The sequence below is a fragment of the Artemia sp. Qi Xiang Cuo genome, chromosome 6, assembly GCF_049724085.1.
Source record: "Artemia sp. Qi Xiang Cuo chromosome 6, ASM4972408v1, whole genome shotgun sequence".
Classification (NCBI taxonomy): domain Eukaryota; kingdom Metazoa; phylum Arthropoda; class Branchiopoda; order Anostraca; family Artemiidae; genus Artemia; species Artemia sp. Qi Xiang Cuo.
In genome coordinates, this window is record NC_142799.1 from 43,724,928 (window position 1) to 43,747,883 (window position 22,956).

The window sequence follows — 22,956 nt, forward strand, 5'->3', positions numbered from 1 at the left end:
TGCAAATGAAGCTTAAAACGAACAGAAATTGCTAGAAACAAGAGATTGACTACTGCACCCATCCCTAGCTGTGAAAATCTAAAGCCTACTGCGTCACTGGCGCTTTACCAAAAAAGAATTATATTGCAAATATTTTCTTTTGTACTTACATCGAAAATAAAAATTTAAATTACGGTAAAATAAAATCTTGCACTGATCAAATTTCATCAATTAATATTATTTTATATAAACAATTCAGTCTGATTTTATTAGTTCCTTCCAAGACTGTTAAAAACACATTATATAGCTTCCAGTGAAGCACCAATGACGCAATAGGTCTTAGACTTTTACAGTTAGGGAAAGGGGCAGTAGCTAAACTCTGGTTTGAGTAAGTTTCGTTCGTTTTAAATTCAATTTGCATATTCAATTTAATTTTTCCTCATTTTGAGGTTTATTTATTCATTTATAATAGTACCTATTGTATTTTTATTTGTTATGATTGTTTACCTAATTTCTATTTGTTTTGGGTTTTAATTATTCTTTAAAAGTAACTTCTGGTCGTTTTGAGTTGGAATTATTATAGGAATTTATTTCTGCTGACCTTAAGTTTAATAAGGACTCTATTTTTTCTTTGAAAAAATTCTTTTTCGTAAAGTTTTTTTAATTAATTTATATTCGTTTTGTATTGCCAAAAATACAGGTTTTGAAATATTCCTTATTTCAAAATCAAATTGTTCTTATCAACATCAAAGTAACAAATTATCAAAGTAAGGAAAGCACCAAAGTAAACAAAGTATATAAGTATCAATAAGAAACTTGTATAACTTACAGCCCTAGTCCCGTAAATCAAAGTTGCCTGTTAAATCCGTAAATCAATGTATCAAACACAGTTTATATAATTAGCAATATGATCATTCTCTATCTCACCCATTATAAAAACCCGGACCGGGGTGCGAGTGCTCCGGAGAACGTTTTGGCAGATATAAACATAGGCGGTATCAGATCTTTTCACGGGTAGACAAGTCAGATTTCTCTTGGACGCGAAACTTGGCTTCAACGTTGGAACACTAATTTTGAAGAAACTAATTTTAAATTAATTTATTCCAATACATACATGAAAACCGGTAGTTAATAGTGTAATGTTATTATTAGATGTTTTTAGGAATTAAAAATAGGTTTCGAAGTCTGAAGTTGGTTTCAAAGGCATTTTGAGAAAGTTTCTGCCAAAATACGTGTTCCCGGGTAATTGGACCGCTGATGGCAGATCAAATGAGAGGAGCTGTTTGTACGCGCCGATATAAATATAAATATATATATATATATATATATATATATATATATATATATATATATATATATATATATATATATATATATATATATATATATATATATATATATATATATATATATATATATATATATATATATATATATATATATATATATATATATATATATATATATAAATATAAATAAATATATATATATATATATATATATATATATATATATATATATATATATATATATATATATATACATAATATATATATATATATATATATATATATATATATATACATATATATATATATATATATATATATATATATATATATATATATATATATATATATATATATATACTACGAAAACTTTACGAAAAAGAAAGTTTTTTTTAAAGAAAAGTAAAGGCCATATTAAACTTGAGATCAGTAGAAATGGAAGCCTACAATAATTCAAACTCAAAACGACCAGAAATTATTATTAAAGAATAAAAAAGGAAAGGAGAATAATTGGTATGGCGGTAACACTGCATATAAATTTATATGAATGTATATACATTGGGCTGTAATAATGCAAAAGGTAAATATAACATTGGTTTAAGAATGGAAATAAAGACAAGGAATAAATTTACGACGATAATCAAGTAAAAAATAAGTTTTATTTTAACAAAGCCATAAAGCGATGACATTTGATTATGATCTGAGATTATTATATGATAAAATAAATATAATGACGTGAAAAAAAAAATGATAAACTATCCAGTTGCGGCTCCAGAGGGGGGGGCGAGGGGTAACCCCCTAAAGTAGTCTAAAGTAGTGTAATTTACCTAATTAACGCAAGTTTGCATTAATTAAACTTGCTCCTAACGTAAGTTTGTCGGATCAACCTATTTTGCGCCCCCCCCCCCCTAAAAAAAATCCTGGATCCGCCCCTGAAACCATCACACCTTCTCCACCAGTTATTAGAAGAAGAAAAAATTCCTTATTTTCACAAATTTCATCAACCCCCCCGCCCCCTTTTTCATAAAATCCTACATAGGCCGATCAGTTGAGTCCACGTAAATAATAGATTAAGTCATAATTTGTATATAAATTAATTCATACCTGTGATATGGGACACTTGCAAACCACTTGGCTGGCTCACCAAGTTTTTTTCTGCTTTCGCAATTACGAATAATGCACTTGGTAACCATTTCTCAGTGATTGACGATAACAGACTAATCCGCTAAGGCAGATATAAGTGGGAGGAGCTTTTTGTTCGCACCAAGACCAAGGACCAGAAATGATCTGCGATAAGCTTACTGTCTATAAACTGTGGTATCAAAGTAAACAAAGGATCAAAGTAATAATAAGTGACTTGCATAACTTACAACCCTTGGCCCGTGGGCTAGGGGGGGGGGAGTTATTTATTTGGCCTTTGGACTAGTTTGAACAAAAGGGCTATCTCAAAGTTTAGACTGGATGTATGTTGGGAAAGGTGTAGCGGCTGGTTGCCCTGTGATCATTTTTGACTGGTAAAAAAAGAAACTAAAACTTTCAATTTCAAATTGAATGAACCCGCTCAAAAGTAAATACAACCACCCCCTCCTCAAAAATCTTACTTGTTAACAATGGACAACATGCATAAGCTACGGTCCCTGCCCCGCGGGATGTGGGGGATTTTTCGACCCTTGAAGTATAGTTATTTGACTTTAGGACTATTTTGAACTGAATAGCTATTTTAAACTTTATCGGATGCATTTGGGAAAAAAACGTGCGAGGAGAGGGGGAAGAATACCATCCAATCACTTTCAATTCTTTAGAATGGTACTAGAGCTTTCAATTTCTAATCGAATGAGCCTACTACAAAGTCTATATGACTACCCCTTCCTTAAAAATCATATACGTTAACAACGAGAAAATAGGCTGCGAGGGCTGAGGGAGTATCTGACCCAGAATCATAGCTATTTGACATTTGGACTATTTGGTCATTTGAATAAAATGGCTATCCCAAAATTTTGAAGGGAGGTATTTGGGGAAAAAGGAGTGGGGCTCTGGTTACCCTCCCTGCACTCTTGACTCCTAAAAGTGAACTAGATCTTTCGATTTAAGATAGAATGAGCCTTCCCCGGTGTCTATATGACCACTCCTTCCATAAAAACCTTATATGATGACAATGGAGAGGTTAAATAGCTTACAGCCTTTGCCCCCTGGCTCTGGGGGGTTGTGTCAGGCCTGGAGGCATTTTTGTATGATCTTTGGACTATTTTGAAATCCCTTCCAGAAAAACACTCATATACCCCCGGGGAAAAGCTTACAACCCTGGCCCGCGGGCTTTCGGGGGGGGGGACAACCCTGGAGGCGTTTTTATATGATCTTGGGATTATTTGGAAAAAATTACTATATGAAAATTTCAATCGGATACATTAGCGGAAAGAGGGCAAGGGGGGCCTAGCTCCCCTCTGATAACTTTTGACTCTTGAAAAGAGAACTAGAACTGTCAATTACCATTCAAATAAGCCTCCTCTAAAGTTTTTAAGACCACCTTTTATATAAACACCTTATAAACCTTTAGTTATAACTAATAACCCCTGTCCTCGGGCTCTAGGAGGTTGTGTCCACCCCAGAGGCATTGTTATATGATCCTTGGGCCATTTGGAACAAAATGGCTATCTCAAAATTTTTGTCGGATTTATCTGGGGGACAGAGGGCAAAGGACCGGGGTAGTTGTCCTCTGATTACTTTGAAGTATTAAAAAGGCGAATTAGAACTTTCAATTTGCAATCAAATGAGTCGCCTCCAAAGTTCATACGACCAGCCCTTTCATAGAGACCTTATATGCCCCCGGGGAAAAATTACAGTTCTTATCCCTGGTCTCTGGGGGGGGGGGGGGCTGTGCTAACCCTTGAGGTATTTAGGTATATGATATTTGGACTATTTTGAGTAAAATGGCTATCTCTAAATTGCAATGGGGTGCATTTGGAGAAAAAAAGGTTGGCTAGTTGCCCTCCTATCCTTTTTGAATCTAAAAAATGGCAGTAGAATTTTCAATTTTAAATCAAATAAGCCTCCTCCAAAGTTTATATGACCATTACTTCTATTAAAACCTTATATGTCCCGGAGCATAGCTTACAATACTTTCCCACGGGCTCTAAATGCTTGTGTCAACCTTGGAGCTTTTGTTACCTAATCTTTGTACTATTTTGAAAAAAATGGGTATCTCAAAATTTGGTGGGATGTATTTGAGGAAAAAAGGGTGCGGGAGGGCTATTTGCCCTTCAATTACTTTTTACTCTTAAAAAGCAAAATAGAACTTCCAGTTTCCAATCAAATGCTCATTTGATTGGAAACTGGAAGTTCTATTTTGCTTTTGAAAAGTTTTTACGCCCACCCCTCCCCTGCAAACCCTTTATTCCCCCGGGTTATAACTTATAACACTTCTCCCAGGGTTCTGGGGGGTTGTGTCGACCACCAAACTATTTTGTCTGATTTTTCAACTATTTTGAAAGAAATGGTTATCTCTAAATTTTGATCGGATGTATTTGAGGAAAAGAGAGGACAATGGGGAAGGGGGGCTAGTTGCCCTGTCATCAGTTTTGACTTTTAAAAGGGGCAATAAGACTTCTGGTTTTCAATTGAATGAGCACCTTCCAAAGTTTACACAACCACTCCTTCCATATGAAATGTCTCTGGGAAAAAAAAATAAAACATTGTAGCCTTGTGGTCTTCACTATAGGGGTATCATTTATTTATTGATTAGGATCTGTGGTATTTTTACACTTGCAAAATTATTTGACTTTATTTCTGCCCATTTTTGGCTTAATGTAGCTCTTTACTTTTCTTTGAAAATCATTTTTGAGGAAAACATTTTTGGAATTAATTTATGTTCGTTTTTTTAATATAGCTTGTTTCATTTGAAAAGAAAAGAGTATTTTAAATCTTCTTAATTTTTATACAAGAACCCATAGCTTGGCTAGCTATTAATATGTTGGAGAAAATTTTTAAACAATTTTTAATAACATAGTCCTTTTTAAAAATCTTGAAACACATAATATTGTTTAATTCAGTTTTGCACCTTCTCAAGTTTTCCTGAAAAATGAAACTTAATACCAGTCCCGAGACATTGTATCGATGCTGTCTTGACAATCTGGATACACTTGCACTTTTTTTTATTTAGTTCTAAAGTACAAGCAGAATTAGTAATAGCAGTAGGCCTGAAAATGTCAACTTAATACATTTAGTCATTCTTGAGATATTGCTGAAACGTCTTATTGACAACCAGCATATACTTGACGCCTTTTGATCTAATTTTAAAGCAACATAAACTTTCCGTGAAATTTTCTACTTTGTACGCTATTCTAGGGTATATAATAGAAGTTAATGTTACGTGAAATCTTCACCTTTATAACTTTAGTCGTAGTTGCAGCAGTAGTCACAGTAATAATGGTAGGAACATTACTGGTAATTGCAGTAGCAACATTAGTAGTAGTAAGGGAAATGGTAGCTGTAGCAAAAATGCAGTAGTACCATATTGCATTTTGGTCAGTTGAAAATCCCCAAATCAGACCCTGGATGTTTCAACTTAATAGTATAAATCGTTGTTATGATATTAACGATACGCCCTTTTGATAACCTATATGCCCATAGCATGTTTTAATTTAGTTTAATTTCCCCTCGCCATTTCATAAAACTTTCACCTTAATGCTCTACCTAAATACCTTAGTATTAGTTACAATAGTGCCTTTGGTCAAATGATCTTTCACCTAAGCATTCCCAAAAAGTTCCAACTTTATTCCCTAGGCCATTTCCAAAAAAACACCCTTTTAACAACCTGCACGCAATTACTGTATTTTGAATTAAGTCAACTTTCTCCTCAATATTCTCTCAAATATTCCCCTTCATACCCTTAGTCTTAGTAGTACTTGTATCATATTAACAGTAGTAGAAGGAATAGTAGTGGTAGTCGTGTTGTATTAGTAGTCATACCAGTGGTAGCAGTTGCATTAGTAGCATTAGTAGTAAACACTTGTTGCGTTTTCGTCAGGTGAACATCCCACTCGTCATACCTTGGAAGTCCCAACTTTATACCGTAAGGCGTTCCTAATATATTGCTGATACACTCTTTTGACGGTTTGTATGTACATAGTATGTTCTGATTCAGTAAAGTTTCACCTCAACCATTCCTCCAGCTTTCATCTCAATATCCTTAGTCTTAGTAGTAGTCATTAGAGAAGTAGTACTTGTAGTGGCAGTAGTAGTATCAGTAGTTGTATCAACAGTAGAAGTATTAAATGTAACGATAGTAGTATGCATATGTTGTCTTTGTGGTCAATTGATCATACCCCTTGTCACTCCCTGGTAGTTCCAACTTAACATCCACAGTCACTCCTGAGTTACATCCTTTTGACAACCTGCATGAACATAACGTGTTTTGACTTAGTTTAACACTCCCTCAACACTCTCTGAAAACTTCACCTGAATACCCTTGACCTTCTTGAACAACAAAGGTCAAACATGCCCCCCTTTCCATTAACGAACACTATTTGTAAACAATCAGTAGATTACATAGCTTACAGCCCGTGCTTCCTGGCCCTGGGATTTGTGGGCTTGATGCCCACAATTTGAGTTTTATTCCTACAAAGCACACTCAAACTTCTTAATATTGAACTAAATGAGTCCCCTTCAAAGTTACTACGGTCATTCCTTCCACATGAATTGGTCTGGTCAAAAGGAAGAAAAATAGATAATGATTGAAGCAACATGGATATTTCCTTAAGAAGTGCTATCGAGCATTGACCAAAGTTGTTGCTTAACTACAAAGGTTATTGTGTAGCCATCTGAAAGCTGGGATTGAACCCTGGGCCACTCGTAAATTAAATACATTTATGTTACAAATCACTCTTCTTTGAACGTTGTTGGAATGCTCGAACATGTATTTTGAAGATTTAATCATGGGACCCACTGGTTCATTATTTGAAATAAGGACCCCTGCTAAGAAGACGGACGACTATGACATACCATAAAATTCTGCAAATGTATGAAAGTGTTTATGTATTTTAACCGCGCCAGTAACATAATCACAAATTGGAACCACATTGCTGTTTGCTATTTACCCTCAAATGGAGGCACTTGAGAAGGGACAAAAAGTGTGAATTTGTGTTGAAAGAAATAATGAAGAAAAAATTTTGAGTTTATAAATTTTAATGCAGCAAATTGATGGGCACACGTGTCTTAAAGATGTAATGCTTGAATGGCATTGTTTGAATATTATGATAATTAATACTCCTGTTAAGAAGACGGACAGTGTAAACAGACAGTGAGAGGAAACTGATCATCAACTCATATTACACCTCGAAAAGCAGAGAGAGAGAAAAGAGTGCAAAGAGAAGCGAAGGAGACACTTGGCAGAAGATTCACTAAATGAACGGAAGATGAACCTGGAGACGGCCCATGAAAATCGCAATGCAAAGAGATCAGGCAAGAGCCAAGCTCATGAAAATACAAGGTCAAGAAAATGCAAGCAGAGAAGTGGAGAAGATAGTTGACAGAAAAGCCATTAATTGAAAGGACGTTACATCCGTAAGTCGTAAGGATCTATGAGATTGGAGTATGAATAGAAGCAGCACCCACAAACTAGTGAAGAACTCCGGAGCAGCGATACTGCATTTGAAACTTCCAAACAGTTATCACGATTGCCGAAATAGCTGCAACTAAGTATAGAGAGAATTACTGTCTAGAGTAATATATATGGAAGAGCAGAAGGAGTATGACAAAAAAAAGAGGTTAGCGAGATCCCAGACGAGAAAGAAGCACAATTGTTGAGGCAGAGATAATAGAATGCAGAGAAATCACTGTATGAATTGAAGATACGTCTAAAGATGTTACAAGAAAAGTGTTAAAGCTGAAAAATTACACAAATTAAATGATATCAAACTTTCCTTAAGTAACTAAAAGAATAAATTCAAATCAGTTTATGAAATAAATTTCATATCAGGAAAAATATAATTTTTTCACAGTCCAGAAAAATTAAGACTTTCAGAGACTAAATATGAAAGTTTTGGTGGCTATAAAAAGTTTTAAAGGAAAGTCTTAGGATGGCCTGATGGAGATTTTCGCGGAAAAATTTGCATCATCTTCTGCTTGTCATAGGCTGGTATTTTGTCTCTTTCACATGCTTAACTTTTTTTTCTTACGTTAAAAGAGTGGATATGTCGATATCCAGTTTTTCAGCATTATAGTTATGATGCCAGATCACATTATACTTCACAGGCTGCAGTTAAGGGGCATATCGTAAATATAATTCTTCATCAACCGGATTCATTATTTTGGACTGGGGTTTAAAACTGAAATGAATCAGATTCATTTCTGGGCATCTTCCTAGTTTCGTTATTACTTCAGTCACTGTATTGTCTATAACGATGGTAGGTAATGTCTGGATTACGAAATAAATGCTAATTTTATGTTCACTTAATACTTAGATTTTCCTAAATTCCCTACTCCAATTCCTACTTCTTTCCTCTTATTCCGGATTATCTCCTACATTCTTACTAGACCCAGCATCACCAAGCTCCGTTGATGTTTAATGGGAATTAACTGGACCAAAACCTCTCCAAACACACGAGGCTCAATTGAACCAGCTACATTTGTAATCTGTATAGGAGACTTGCCTTAATACAATCAGAGAGAGAGAGGGTGGGAGGTAGAGGTGATTCTTCACTTCTGGATACCCACTAAAGCTTGGTACGCCTTACACTTAAAAGCTGCTCGATAGTTTTAGCGCTTACCGACTTTTGAGTTTAACCGTTCAACCCATTTTTAATTTGTCCATGCAAACACGTGCAACGGTTCAACCCTTTGTATAGTTGTGCTAATTATTTCTCAATCATAAACTTCTGCATGCTGTATTCACGGTCTTGGGCAGGAGTTTTTTTGTTTTTTTTTTTATTTCACAAGGTTGTGTTTCAATTCCAGAGAATTTCTGTTTCGACTTTTATATTGTACAAAAAATATAGAATATATGCAATATTCAAGATTTTGGAGGTTAAACAATTGCAAGAGGCCCACTTACCTTTTGGTGAAATCTCTGCCTCATTGAATGCTTCTGAGTCCGTGCAAATTAAGGGAAAAATAAGGGATTACACTTTCATGATAATGAAGAAAATGTCCCTAAAAAATACTAAAGATTGTACCTACACAAAAAAAGTTAGTCATTACGAATGTAAAAATTTGCACACTCCTTGATACTGTATTCAAAGTGTCATTCTTCTTTTTTTTTATTCTGAGGTCAAGTTTACTTGTGAAATTTTCATCATGCTAAAAAAAGAAATGCATCATTACATAGTTTCAAGAGCTTGCCAACAAAAGTAAAAATCTACTTGGGTAGAGCCTTTTATTGACAGAACTCCTGAATATCCAATTAATCTTTGTTTTTTTCCAATTTCAGATATTGGGCTGTGACTCGTGTTGAATACATTCATTCTCGCACAACGAAGAGGATTGGAATCATGATTCTTTTAGTCTGGTCCTTGGCTGTCCTGGTCTCATTTGCACCATTGTTCGGATGGAAAGACTCTGATTATCTTGAAAGAGTTAATGTTCAGGAGAAGTGCTTGGTAAGTAAATTCTTCTATTGGATAGACAAAGAGCTAGCAAAGGCGTGATGTAATTAAAAATGCTCTGTGCTTGACAGCAGAACCTAGAAAATCAAATGAAGAAATATCCCTAATCTTTCTTGAGGAACCAAAGCTAAGTAAAGACTTGGACAGCACAAGGATCATTCCAAGACGGCACTCCCCAACTATTATAATACGAAATTGCTACTGATATTACAAGACATAATATTCTGAACAAACAGCCTACTAATATTTTATTGTTAAATTAAAATTTAGAAATTGTTTTTGGGCATGGTTTATGACAGAGATCATACTTATTTTTCTGAATTCCTTCTTTCAACACCACAAAAATTTTGTGTAGAATTTGGGGAACTTAAAGAAATGTCTTGAAGTTGCTTGAAACAGAGATCCACAATAGTTTCCAAAAATTTTGAGAAAGACAAAAGTTCAAGTTTAATTATGAATTTGTGAGCAGCGATTCAGTTTGAGAAAATTTTCGAAAATAAGGGCAGTGCAAATACCCAGAGCCATTGATGGTGTCTAGTTCCTTGAATATACGTTTCAGTTGCTGAGTATATTTTTTGTCGGTCGCCCAACATAACGGCAACTGGAAGTCTAGAAGGAATGACCGTACTACGATTTTCATCAGAAATTAAGACAGACAAGAAAAGGTGGAATAAGTGACTAAAATAAGAGATTATGGTAGTACGGCAACTATTTTCTCCAAAATCCACTTCTCCCTTGGACACGACCTCGCTTCCTAGCCTTACAAGCAATTTTACGGTATATCACTACTGCAATGTTTCACTGAGGGATAGATAATTTCTTAATGATTTTTAATTGATTGGCTTTCTCAGAAATTTAATTAATAGCTCTCCCCTCTTTGGGGCAAAATTTTTTCTTTACGCCACAAAATACAACAAAAGGCAACTTACTGTGGCATAATCTTTATGATGCTGATAAAGAGCACTAAAACTTTTAATTACGTTTGAATGAGCATTTTCCCAATTTCTTAGGACCATTGGTTCGATTAGACCGTCCCTGGGGAAAAAAAAACTAAACAAACAAATCAGTGAACTGGACTCTGTGATCGCTGTTCTCTGAAATAAATGCATATCTTTGTGGATAAAGGCTTGAAACACTGAAGTAGGGTTCTCCGATATGTTAAATTTGTTCGAATGATCATCAAGATCATTCGCCTTTTTGGGGAGTTTTGTTGCTTTTTAGAAAATTAGACATGGCCTATTTTCTCATCGTCGTAGTTTTTGATGGGTAACAGTAAATTTGTTTATTTTGTGTATCTAAATTCACATGACTGAATCACTTTATGTATTTAAGAGCCTTATTTGTGGATAAGGACAAGAAACATTTGAGATAGGCAACTCTGATTTGTTGATTTTTATAGAATGATTATCATCAAGATAACTCTCCTTTTAGAAGGAGTTTTGTTCCTTTCTTGAAAATCAGGTACATTTTCTAATCGTAACTTTTGATGGGTAACTGTAAGCTTAATGAATTTTATATATCAAAAATCACCATAAAAATTCAATTCTTTAGATGTTTAAAGTGTTACCAAAGCTTTGTATTTTAGAGTTCCAGTTAGGCCTACTGTTAGTATGAGTCCAGAGCAATATTCCGCTGCCTATGACTCCTAGAGCACTATGATAAAATTAACAACATATTTTTGTAAGGTTGGTTCTGTGGTAGAGCCGAAGTAATGAAAATCACACTTTATCATAAGGAATAGGGGTCAAGGATACGGCATCAAGCACGTATATAGAATTTTTTTTTGGGGGGGGGAAGGGGGGATAATAAAATGATAACATTTATTTGATAATTTGATAAAAAGTAACCGAAAATTCAGGAAAATTCACCCAAAAAGAAGAGAGAGGATTTATTTTCAATTAATTTAACTTATTTTAACCTCGCATTCCAGATTGTAATTTTTATTCAACCTAAACCCCATCATGTAGGCATAACGAGGGCATAAAGAGTCCTTCTCATGTATGTTTCCTGATAAGCTCCTTTCAGTGGTTACTGATTTAAATATCTAAAAACCCGATTCAAAATTTATTAATTAAATTAGATTTATAATTTAAGAACATAGAGTAAAGTAACTTTTTGAATTCAAAATCAGTCTAAGGGCCTTTTCAGAACCTTCTGCGAACGAAACTCAAAATTATCAAAGGATAAACTAACTTTCAACCAATTTTTTAGCTATAAAATCAAAGTGTTATATTTTAATACTAGATTTTATATTTTAATCAACTACCCATCCTTTGCTATTAAATCATATTTATTTAAATTTTGGCCTCGTTTATCCTCGTATTGACTTTTGAACCCAAATAAACTTAATGATTTTGTATTCTAGGACTGAAATAATGTTGGTAAACCAAGAATATGGCTTTTGCAGAATATTTTAATAACTTGAAAAAGTTATAAGTAAAAGCAGATATTAGGATATCCGGTTAAAGCCTAGTTTTCTTTACAGACTTTTTTCTTTTTTTGGGTTGGTTTGGTTTTTTTTGTGGTGGTGTGTTGGTGTGGGTTGTTGTTTTATTTTTAGCAGAGGCAGAGCTTCCACCACTGATATCCGTAATTGATATGTTTTTTTTTTCTCTCAGTGAATTGAGCAACCCCAAAGCAGTCACAAGACCAAAGACAGCTTGTAAGCCAGCCCGACCCTTCCCCTACCACCAAAATCTCTAGATACCATGTTTTTTATGATGTCATGACGCTATCACCTAACTCATCTTACTTAGCTTTCAATGCCTGAGCCCTCTTCTCTTTTCCCTCGAACTCCCCCTCCCTCCCAATTCAAATCGTACCTGTTTTCGCTTTCTAAATTGACTGCCTCTTATCTCAATTAAACAACAAAACAAGTTTTTTAACTTAAAGTGTTCCATATATGAAGGGTTTGCCCCTCTGCTCAATACCCTGCTCTTTACACTAAAGCTTTTAGCACTTTTAAAAAAGCTTCCTATTTTAAATAAACGGACCTTGTGTTTCAGGAGCCGTTCTAAAAAAATGGTAAAAACGGTCAAACTTCAGCGTAAAAAGTAAGGTAGTATATAGAGGAGGGAACCCACTCATGTACTGAATTATTCCGCTTTATTTTGAGCTTTAATGTTGCTCCTTACTTTCATTAAAAAAAAACTTGTTTTGTTATTCAAATTTTGAACGTTTTTCAAATAATGCCGGTAAATCTGGCTCAGGCTCCAGGAAAAATCCCCCCCGCCTTCACGGGAGACTCGTCCGTGGAAAATTTTCTCACATGTAAAAACACCCCCCTTCTCGTAAAATTCCATCCGGATAGTTCTGTCCTCGTTGAAAGTAAAAATTTTTGCGGACGATTCAGCCTGAAAAATTTTTCTTAGCATACTTTCATTTGAAAAAGTTTTTAATTTCCAATCATTTTATCGCTCACTCTGGAAATTCCCCTTTCCATAGAAATTTTTTTCCTGGATATCTAAACATGCTGCAAAGAATTTCTTATAGGAATTCTGTCAAATCCCCTCAGTATAAAAATTCCCCTGGAAAGGTCAACCACCGAAAATTTCTCTCCCAACGGAAAATTCTTCCTATGGAAACCCACCCCAAGCACAACATCCCCTCACCGAAAAAGTTTCTTAATACTTTCCAACAACAAATACTGTACGTAAACAATGGGCAAATTAACACTAAGGACATAGCTATTATATTTTTCAACTATGCTGAACAAAATGACTATCTCGTTTTCGAAATTTCGGCCAAAAATTCAGTCAAACCCAAAACGATGAATCTTATATTTTCGGAATCAGCATAATAAGCTGATTTTTGTGATGCATCTATTGATATCAAAATTCCGTTTTTGGACTTTCAGTTACTATTGAGCCAAGTCGCTCCTTACTTATAGTTCGTTACCACGATCTGTTTGAAAATCTAAAGTTTTGCCGTTGACAAGGTAAAAACTTCAAAGGTTCATAGGTAAGGTTTTTTGGGCAAATATCTGAGCAGTGATAAAAAAATTGACACATCATTTATTTATTTTATTTTTTTAATGATCTTGTCTAAAGTAAATTTGTTTCTTCCAAATTTCTCATCAATTTTTTAGATCTCAAATAAAATGAACCTAGTGCTTGGCTCAGAAAACCGGAAGAATTGGCAATATAGATAATATGACATGTTTTTCTTGAAAAAAGACTTACTTGCCAAAATTATTTTTAATGAGGCATTTCTTCTGTTTTTCCATTTAAAATTTGTTTTATACCTTATTTTTATTCCTCGAAATTTTTAGTTCTATTTGAACTACTTTTCTACTGAAATTGAATTCGTTTTATTTGAAACTTTGAATAAGAATGTGGTAATAAGAAAATAGCTTAATGAAGCTGGTTACTTTTATTCTCCTAATAAAATAGAATATTAAATGATTAAATGTGTCAATTTTTCATAGCTCTCTTGCAAATTTTATTCTTGACTTTTTTTTTATTTTATAACATACTTTGCAGGTCTAGTTACACGAGATACCGAACGCACTGGTAGTCCTTTATTCAGTTTAGTAACCAGGTTTTAAAAATTCAACATAAAAGTGTATAAAATTTAAAGAAGTCTAAGAATGATTCTACAAATTTCTTTACTTTTCTTTGAAAAATTTCTTTTGTGCATGAAGTTTTTTAACATTAATTGTCCATATAAAACCTAGATGGGAAGACAATGCAGGTCCTAAGATGAGCTGAGCACAATTTTGAATAAGCCTTCTTTTCAGGGTTTTAGACATAGTTTCACCTGAAGCCCATGTGTCAGCCAAGTTTGTATATTTCTTATAAGAAGGTGGGGGGTGGACTCACTATCAGTTGAAACCCCTGTTTCAAGCAAATTTGCAATTCTCTGGACAGGATAGGAGAAACCTAAAATCCTCTTTTTGTTCAAAGTATTTCCGCCACTGATTTTAGTTTGTCTGTAAGATAACAATAGAAACTAGTAAAGTTTCTGCTAAGTTCTGAAACTTCTTTCTAATATTACCCACATTTTAGTGTTTCTTCAAATAATACTTTAACCTAGCAATTGTATTGAACTTTTTTAGCGGAAAAATTTTCGTCGGGTCTTTTGATTTATTTAATTTGTAAGAGCAAAAGTAAGAATAGCAGTAGCCCTGAAAGTTTCAAATTAACACTTTCAGTCATTCTTGGGGTAATGCTGAGATGTTTCATTGGCAACCCGTATAAATAGAGTGCCTTTTGATTTAATTTTAAAGCTTAAAGGACAAATTGAACAATAGTGGGGGTTGACATACGCAATCTGTAGAGACACAGCAACTGGACCTTTCAACTACGATGAACAAAATGGCTAGATCAAAATTTTGATTGGATATGTCTGGCCAATTAATGGACTTAGGAAGAGGGCTGCTTGCCCCCCTATCATTAGACTCTTAAAAAGGCTCTAGAAGTTATAATTTCCAATCGAATTATCTTCTTTAAAAGTTTCTATATTATTGCTATATTGCTACCTTGCTATCTTGCTACCTTGCTACCTATTGCTACCTTTTGAATACCTGGATGCATAAGATAAGATTTATTGCTAAAAGCCTGCGGGCCATAGCAACACAGAATACAGTTTACAAACAAAGCTCAGGAGCAAAATACAACTTTAGGTAGCATAAATCAAAAAAGAAAATAGCAAAAAAAGACAAAGAGAAAGAAACACACCAAGGCTCAAGAGTTTAACCGACAAACAAAAATTACATTAAAATTCAATTCCTAAAAACCGTAACAAGTTCCCCTCAAACATGATTCCTGTATTTAATCTTTAAACGAAGGAACTTACACAACTTTTTTATAGCACATGCGTTCAGCCATCCGCTCAATTAGCCAGCATTCACTCCCAAACACTCATCCAAAACATGATTTCGAAACTCATACAGCTTCACACTCGGATACAAAATAAAATAAATTCTCATCCACACATAGCGCAACAATAGGGGTCAACCGCCAGCCTAGACTTTCCCAGAAATTTCCTTCTCTCACCTAAATCCAAACTATCCCCTCTTACCAGCAACAAATTCTTCAAAATTTGTTTTCAAAGCCTCCAAAAGGGAGGCTTTGAATAGATTGGGATGTAGGAGGAGCGTGTGTAGGTGTGTTGGCCTCAGGCGGCTTGGTGCTGCGGTCAGTTGTTAGTAGTAGTATTAGTAGTATGTACGGTGAGCCAAAATCAAAACCTTTAATTCAAAAACGTTCAGGAATTAAATAAGAAAAAAAGTTTTTTTTAACTGAAAGTAAGGAGCGACATTAAAACATAAAACAAACAGAAATTATTCCGCATATGAAAAGGGCTGTCCCCTTGTCAATGCCCCTTTCTTTACGCTAAAGTTTGACTCTTGCTCACAACTCTACTTTTCAAAACAATAAAAACCTTTCAAACAGTTCGTTGTAACGAACTGTAAGTAAGGAGCGACCCGGCTCAATAGCAACCGAAACTCTAAAAACCGGAATTTTGATACCCATAGATACAGCAATAGAATTAGACTTTTATGCTGATTCCAAATATATAAGTTTCATTAAGTTTAGTTTTACCCATCAAAAGTTACGCGCCTGAAAATATTTGCCTTATTATCGAAAAAAGGGGGAAACACCCCCAAAATGTTATAGAACCCTAATGAAAATCACACCATCGGATCCAGCGTATCAGAAAACCCTACTGAGGAAATTTTGAGATAGCCATTTTGTTCAGCATAGTTGAAAATCTAATAAATGTGTCTTTGAGGATGACTTAATCCCCCACGGTTCCCGGGGTAAGGGCTGGAAGTTATGAAATTTGCCAATTGTTTACATATAGATTTGGTTAATGGGAAGTATAAAGACGTTTCAGGAGGGATTTTTTGTGATGAAGGGGGGGGGTGGTTGTCCAAGGAGGGGCTTACGGGGGAGGAGCCTTCCATGGAGGATGTTTCTTTGGGGGAAGGGACATTTCTATGAAGGGGGCGCCAGATTTCCCAGCATAATTTAAAAACCAATCAGAAATTAAATAAAAAGAACTAGTTTTTTAAACTGAAAGTAAGGAGCAATTTTAAAAAGTAAAACGAAAAAAAATTATTACGTAAATGAGGGGGTTTACCCCCTAGTCATTACCTTGCCCTTTACGCTAAAGTTATTTTTAGTAGCTTAATAAGAGCTATCTATTCTTATTAACCGGCCTTTGTGATTCAGGGGTTTGTGATTCGAACAAAATTCGAACTTTAGCGTAAAGAGCAAGGTATCGACTAGGGGGTAAACTCCCTAATATGCGTAATAAAGCATACGAATATAGCAGTTCGTTACGTAAGTTAATTTGTAAGTTACGTCAGAACAAAATTTCGAGAAAGCCATTTAGCCAAAAAAAGTAAATTCAATGTGAAAATTTCGTTTTAATTATTCATGTACGGTGAGCCAAAATCAAAGCTGCATTAATTCAAAAACGTTCAGAAATTAAATATAAAAAACAAGGTTTTTTTAACTGAAAGTAAGGAGCGACATTAAAACTTAAAACGAACAGAAATTTTTCCGTATATGAAAGGGGCGGTCCCCTCCTCAATACCTCGCTCTTTACGCTAAAGTTTGAATCCGTCACACAACTTTATTTTTTAAAACAATAAAAAATTTCAGCGTAAGGAGCGAGGTATTGAGGAGGGCACAGCCCCTTTCATATACGGAATAATTTCTGTTCGTTTTAAGTTTTGATGTCGCTCCTTACTTTCAGTTAAGAAAAACTTGTGTTTTTTATTTAATCAAAACATGAAAGATTTGTAACATATTGTAGCCTCTAAATAAACAAAATTGGCCGATAAAATTTCATACGAACGGCTTAAAACTTCCCTATATAAGTTTTAATCAAACAGTTCCTCGTAACGAATTGTAAGTAAGGAGCGGCCCGGCTCAATGGTAACCGAAACTCTAGAAAACGGTATTTTGATACCAGTAGATACATGAAAAGAATCAGATTTTAATGCTGATTTCAAATATATAAGTTTCATCAAGTTTAGTCCTACCCATTAAAAGTTACGCGCCTGAGAAATTTTGCCTGATTTTTGAAAAAGGGGAGAAACACCCCCTAAAAACTATATAACCTTAATGAAAGTCACACCATCATATTTTGCGTATCAGAGAACCCTAATGTAGAGGTTTCAAGCTCCTATCTACAAAAATGTGGAATTTTGCATTTTTTTTGCCAGAAGAAAGATCAGGGGTGCGTGTTGTTTTTTGTTTTGTTTTTTCAGGGGTGATCTTATCAACCCAGTGGTCCTAGGATATCGTGAGAGGGTTCATTTGAATGGAAATTAAAAGTTCTAGTGCCCTTTTTAAGTGACCAAAAAAATGGAGGGAACCTAGGCCCTCTCCCACACTCATTTTTTCCCAAAGTCACCCGATCAAAATTTTGAGATAGCCATTTTGTTCAGCATGTTCGAAAATATTATAAGTATGTATTTTAGGATGACTTAATCCCCCGAGGTTCCCGGGGGGAGGCCTGAAAGTTATGAACTTTACCCAATGTTAACATATAGTATTGGATATTTGGAAGTATACTGACGTTTTCAGGGGAGATTTTTACTGGTAGTGGAGGGTGTGTGGGTTGGGGGTTATGTGGGAGGATCTTTCCACGAAGGAATTTTTTATGGGGGAAGGGACATTGCTATGAAGGGGACGCCGTATGCTGTATAATAGAAATCTCAAAACAAAAACATAAAATATAAGGCAGCATCATTCAGCTGGGGGGGGGGGGGGGCTGGACCCTCCCTCTGCCCCCCCTATGGGCGTCCATGAGAGGTAACTCAGATAGGTTTCTTCTAAATGGCCTGCGTACAAAAACTTCCTCTTGTTCAGGATTTATATAGGCCTACTGACAATTAAGGTTGAAACAATTAAGCAGTACCTAGAGCCCTTTTGTATTCGTTTTTCTTCTATTCTACTCTATCTTTCAAAATGGTTAATTTTTTTTATAGTTGCGTAGGCGTAAGCTTTTGTAAATTGCAAAAACTCGTTTTAGGTGTCTCAAAGAACTTGAAAGTTCTTTCAATGTTTGTTCATCTGATAGATTCGACTGGAAATGGTTCTAGTAAATGGCGTTTGGATGAGCTTCTGGTTCTTTTTAGTAGCAATGGCAATTCCCAGACGTCAGATAAGATCTTTTAAAATGGGATTATAATTGTCGTCTGAAAATAAATCAATTCATTCAGTTGCAGAAATGATATTATGTGACATTTTTAAGACTTTAACTTATTGTTCTAAAATTGTTTGTAGTTATATGGAAGCAAAAAGGGAAATATTAATCCAAATCTATATAATAATTGATCTCCATATGCAAAAACTAAGCAAGGCGTTGTAAAGGTCCAAATCTGGTTGAGACATTAAGATCAGCCCCTTACAATATCCGATTATTGAACTTTAATCATTGTTTTTATGCAATCACCCCTGTAAAAAAAAAAAAAAACAAAGACTAAATAAAAACGAAAACGCATCCGTTAACCATAAAGTACAAAATTCCATTCTTGTTGATAGAAGCTTGAAGCCACTACAGTATGGTTCTTTGACACGCTGAACCTCATGGTGTGATTTTCGTTGAGTGTGATCCCTTCACTTTTAGGGGGTATTTTCTGTCCTTCTTTCGAAAATAAGACAAATTCTCATGTTCATATCTTTTGATGAGAAACATTAAACTTAATGAATCTTATATATTTAGAATCAGCATAATAAGCCAATTATTTTTATGTATCCATTAATATAAATCTCTGTTGTTTTTATAGATTCAGTTTCTATTGAGCTGCGCACTACATTTCGTTATCGCAATTGTTTGATTTTGAAATTTTCATGAGGTTTCAAGAAGTCGATCCAGTATCTCCTTGTATCGAAATCGAATCTAGCTTTAGTTACTTAAGTGTTATCTTTTCCTCCTGATCTATTCTCTCTTCAGCCTAAGCTAATGCAAATATTCCCTCATTTTGTTTGATTCCGAAGCATGGAAACACCTCTTTCTTTCTCTAAAGACACGGAAAAGGAGGAATGAATTCACTTAGGAAACTTTATCATGCATGGTGATCAATCAGACTCTGATTATTATCCAAGGGAATATCGCTTTGTGAATGAATCTCTGCTGCAAGACACGACTACTTTGGTTATGTAAATGTGTAATTATATTCTGAGATATTTCGAGCCTTCTGAATATATCAACAAACCAATGCTGGCACAAAATAATAAAAAATATCTTGAATAATTTTGGCTTTTTTACTTATCAATAACAATTGCTGTATGATGCATGTTTATTGAGGAAATGTTCATTTGAAAAAAAAAAATTGAAACAGATTTCCTATTTACCAATTAGATACAAAAATAGTATATTTTCCAGACATATAATAAACTTTGGAAAAAAAGAACAATTCAAAATATAAAAATTTTGGAATTAAAAATAAAAATAAATGCTTAATAAAAAAGTGAGTGATAAATATAATCATAATTAACCAATCGCACAATATGAATATCTGTACTTTGCTGCATTAGACTATCTGGCCTTTGGTATTAGGAAACAAGCTTGAAAATTAATCTAATAGTTTCTATTGGCACAAACAAAGATGGAAGAAAACAAATTCCAAAGGTTCATCTGTCATTGAATCGTGAATAACTTATTCTGAACCGGACCTTGTAAAAAAAATTTTTAAGGGGCAAACCTTGTCTGTTAAAGCTGAAAGTCTAACAAATAGTGTTTTGAAACAACATATCCATGAAAATATTCTATTGTTTTGTTATTATAATTCAAAGTATGAAGAGTTGATTAGGTTTAAGGTGATAAACAACCTTAAGAAAATCAGTTTGTGAGCTTCAATATTTGCTGACCGTCATTAAGACAAAAGGCTCACTGATGAATTCTTCTTTGACACTAGCCATCATCGAAAGGTGTTGATAATTACTGGTTTAACTGTGGAATTTGACTGAAACAATACTGAATTTTTTGCGTCTTTTCTGTCGGTGAAGTTGTCAATAAAGTTGATGACACCACAAGAAACTCCAAAAGTTAACAAATTGCTCAAATGATAATTCGGTTGAGCCGATTTTAGCGTTTTCCCAGAAGGTGTAAAAGAACATTTTTGGAACTGCCTTTTCCTGAACTTCAAAAACAAAATCCTGCTCCACTTAATCGAAAAAACAAAATTCACGGTTTCTAATGATGTAGGTTCCATTAAAACTGAATACGTATCTCTGTCTCCTGCACCAAACGTGAGAAATTAAGTAGTTTTTTAAAGATTTCCGGGGAAGTACGTTATTTGTTCGGTTCTCTTATCCAGGTCCTTCAGGCTATGGAAAGACTGCCCAGTATTGGCCGCAAAAATTGAAAAAGTTTATATTGAACAAGCTAGGGTTATCCTTTAAGGTATTGTATCACCTTAACAAATCGAAACTATTGCCATTTAAAAATTCTGATATATCTTATAAAACAGGATAAAATATCCATTAAATAGGCATTCAAATCTGCGTATCTCCGGTTCAAATTTTTTGACCAATTTTATCTTTATACTTCAGCGTCTGATTACGAGTGCTTTTTAGCTACGAAATATACTTGAAAGAGTCTCTTTCAAAATAGCATTCTTGTTTTTGTTTGATACTTCCTCGTGCTAAAAGCAAAATTCTTAAGTTTTCGTTGCCTCCTGAAAAAAAACAGAAAAAAAAACAGAGATAAACGAATTCAGTGCCCATTTACAATATGTCACCTTGCTTTTAGTCTTTCGGAAACGAATGCTGGGACAGCAGGGCTGCTATAACCAACTACTTTGACAGAAGGGCTTCCACAAGTCAAGTTAAAAGAAAATGAACAAAGGAAAACTAAAGCAAACAGAGGCAAAAATGGATATAAAAAAAATTAGCCAACTTAAACCTAAAAAAATTTAAACCAGGATACGTTGCTTGAGCTGTGTGAAGTTTGGCAGAAAAAACTCACTATTTGTTCGAAACACAAATCTTCATGTTTGGCTCATATACATACTTTTACGACAACGGATTGACAACTTAAGTCTTTTACTGAATCATCGCTAGTTTTCAGACACTTTAATACTTCTAAACATTTCTTGAATATTTCTGGAGCTTTATTAAAATGCATTTTTGTTCTTTTATGGAGGCTAAGAAATGCATTCGTCTATTTAAACCTTGAAATTAGTCCTCTCGAGGTAACACCCTGGCTACATGTTAGCTCTTAGTTAAAACATCCAGGCATGTAAGCAAAAACCTATTTTGGAGAAGAAAATTTAAAAAAAAAAACAATAAGCTCACCAAGCAGGTAAATTATACGAACAATACAGAAAAATATGAAAAAAATAAAGGTGTCCTTGCGAGACAAAACCGAATCCTAAATCTCCGTCCATGTGGATTTGCTTAAGTAGATCATGCATTTTGATTCTTTTTTCTACACTGGTATATAATTTGAAAAAAATCAAATGAATTTACTGAAAAAAATCTGCATTGTCAGTTTAATACACATATTCTGATATCATTCTTTAAAATCTTAATTGGTTTTTGATTTCTTAAAGTTAGAAAAGTGAAAATATATAATAGAAATTTTTCAGTAAAGTACAAATTATATTCTTGATTTTAGAAAGCAATATGAGTAGGGTTTAGAACCCTACTCATATTGATTTCTGCTCGTTTTGAGTTTGACTCTTATTTATTTTAATATCTGTTTGTTTTGGGTTTCATTTATTTATTGATACTGATTTATGGTAGCTGTATTCTTTGTAGATTATTTGAATCTGTTTTTGTTCTTTTGTTTTTTTTAAACCCTATTTTGTTGAATAAGTTCTTATAATTAATTTCTATTCGTTTTATATTGACGTAGTCTTTTTCAGGAAGAAATAATGAGCCTCTTCTAAATTTAAACAACCCTCCCTTCCATAAAAATCTTAAATACTCCATGGGCAAAGCTTACAACCCTTGTCCCTAATCTCTGGGGATTGTTTCAACCCCAAAGGCAACGTTATATGATATTTAGACCATTTTGATTGGAATAGCTATCTCAAAATTTCTATTAGATGCATTTAGGAATAATAGGACGTGTGTGTGTGACGGGGGGGGGGGGTAGCTACCCACAAATCACTTTGAATCTTA

The 22,956-nt window shown here is 34.3% G+C and overlaps 1 protein-coding gene across 1 annotated transcript in view; it reads left to right on the forward strand.

The window, feature by feature from the left end:
• LOC148951259 (5-hydroxytryptamine receptor 2A-like) overlaps nt 1–22,956 on the forward strand; it is a 208,534-nt gene that overhangs the window by 175,963 nt on the left and 9,615 nt on the right. The window contains exon 4 of the mRNA XM_089091042.1: nt 9,691–9,859. Coding sequence (XP_088947168.1) covers nt 9,691–9,859 — 169 coding nt within the window. The remainder of the gene's footprint in view (nt 1–9,690; nt 9,860–22,956) is intronic.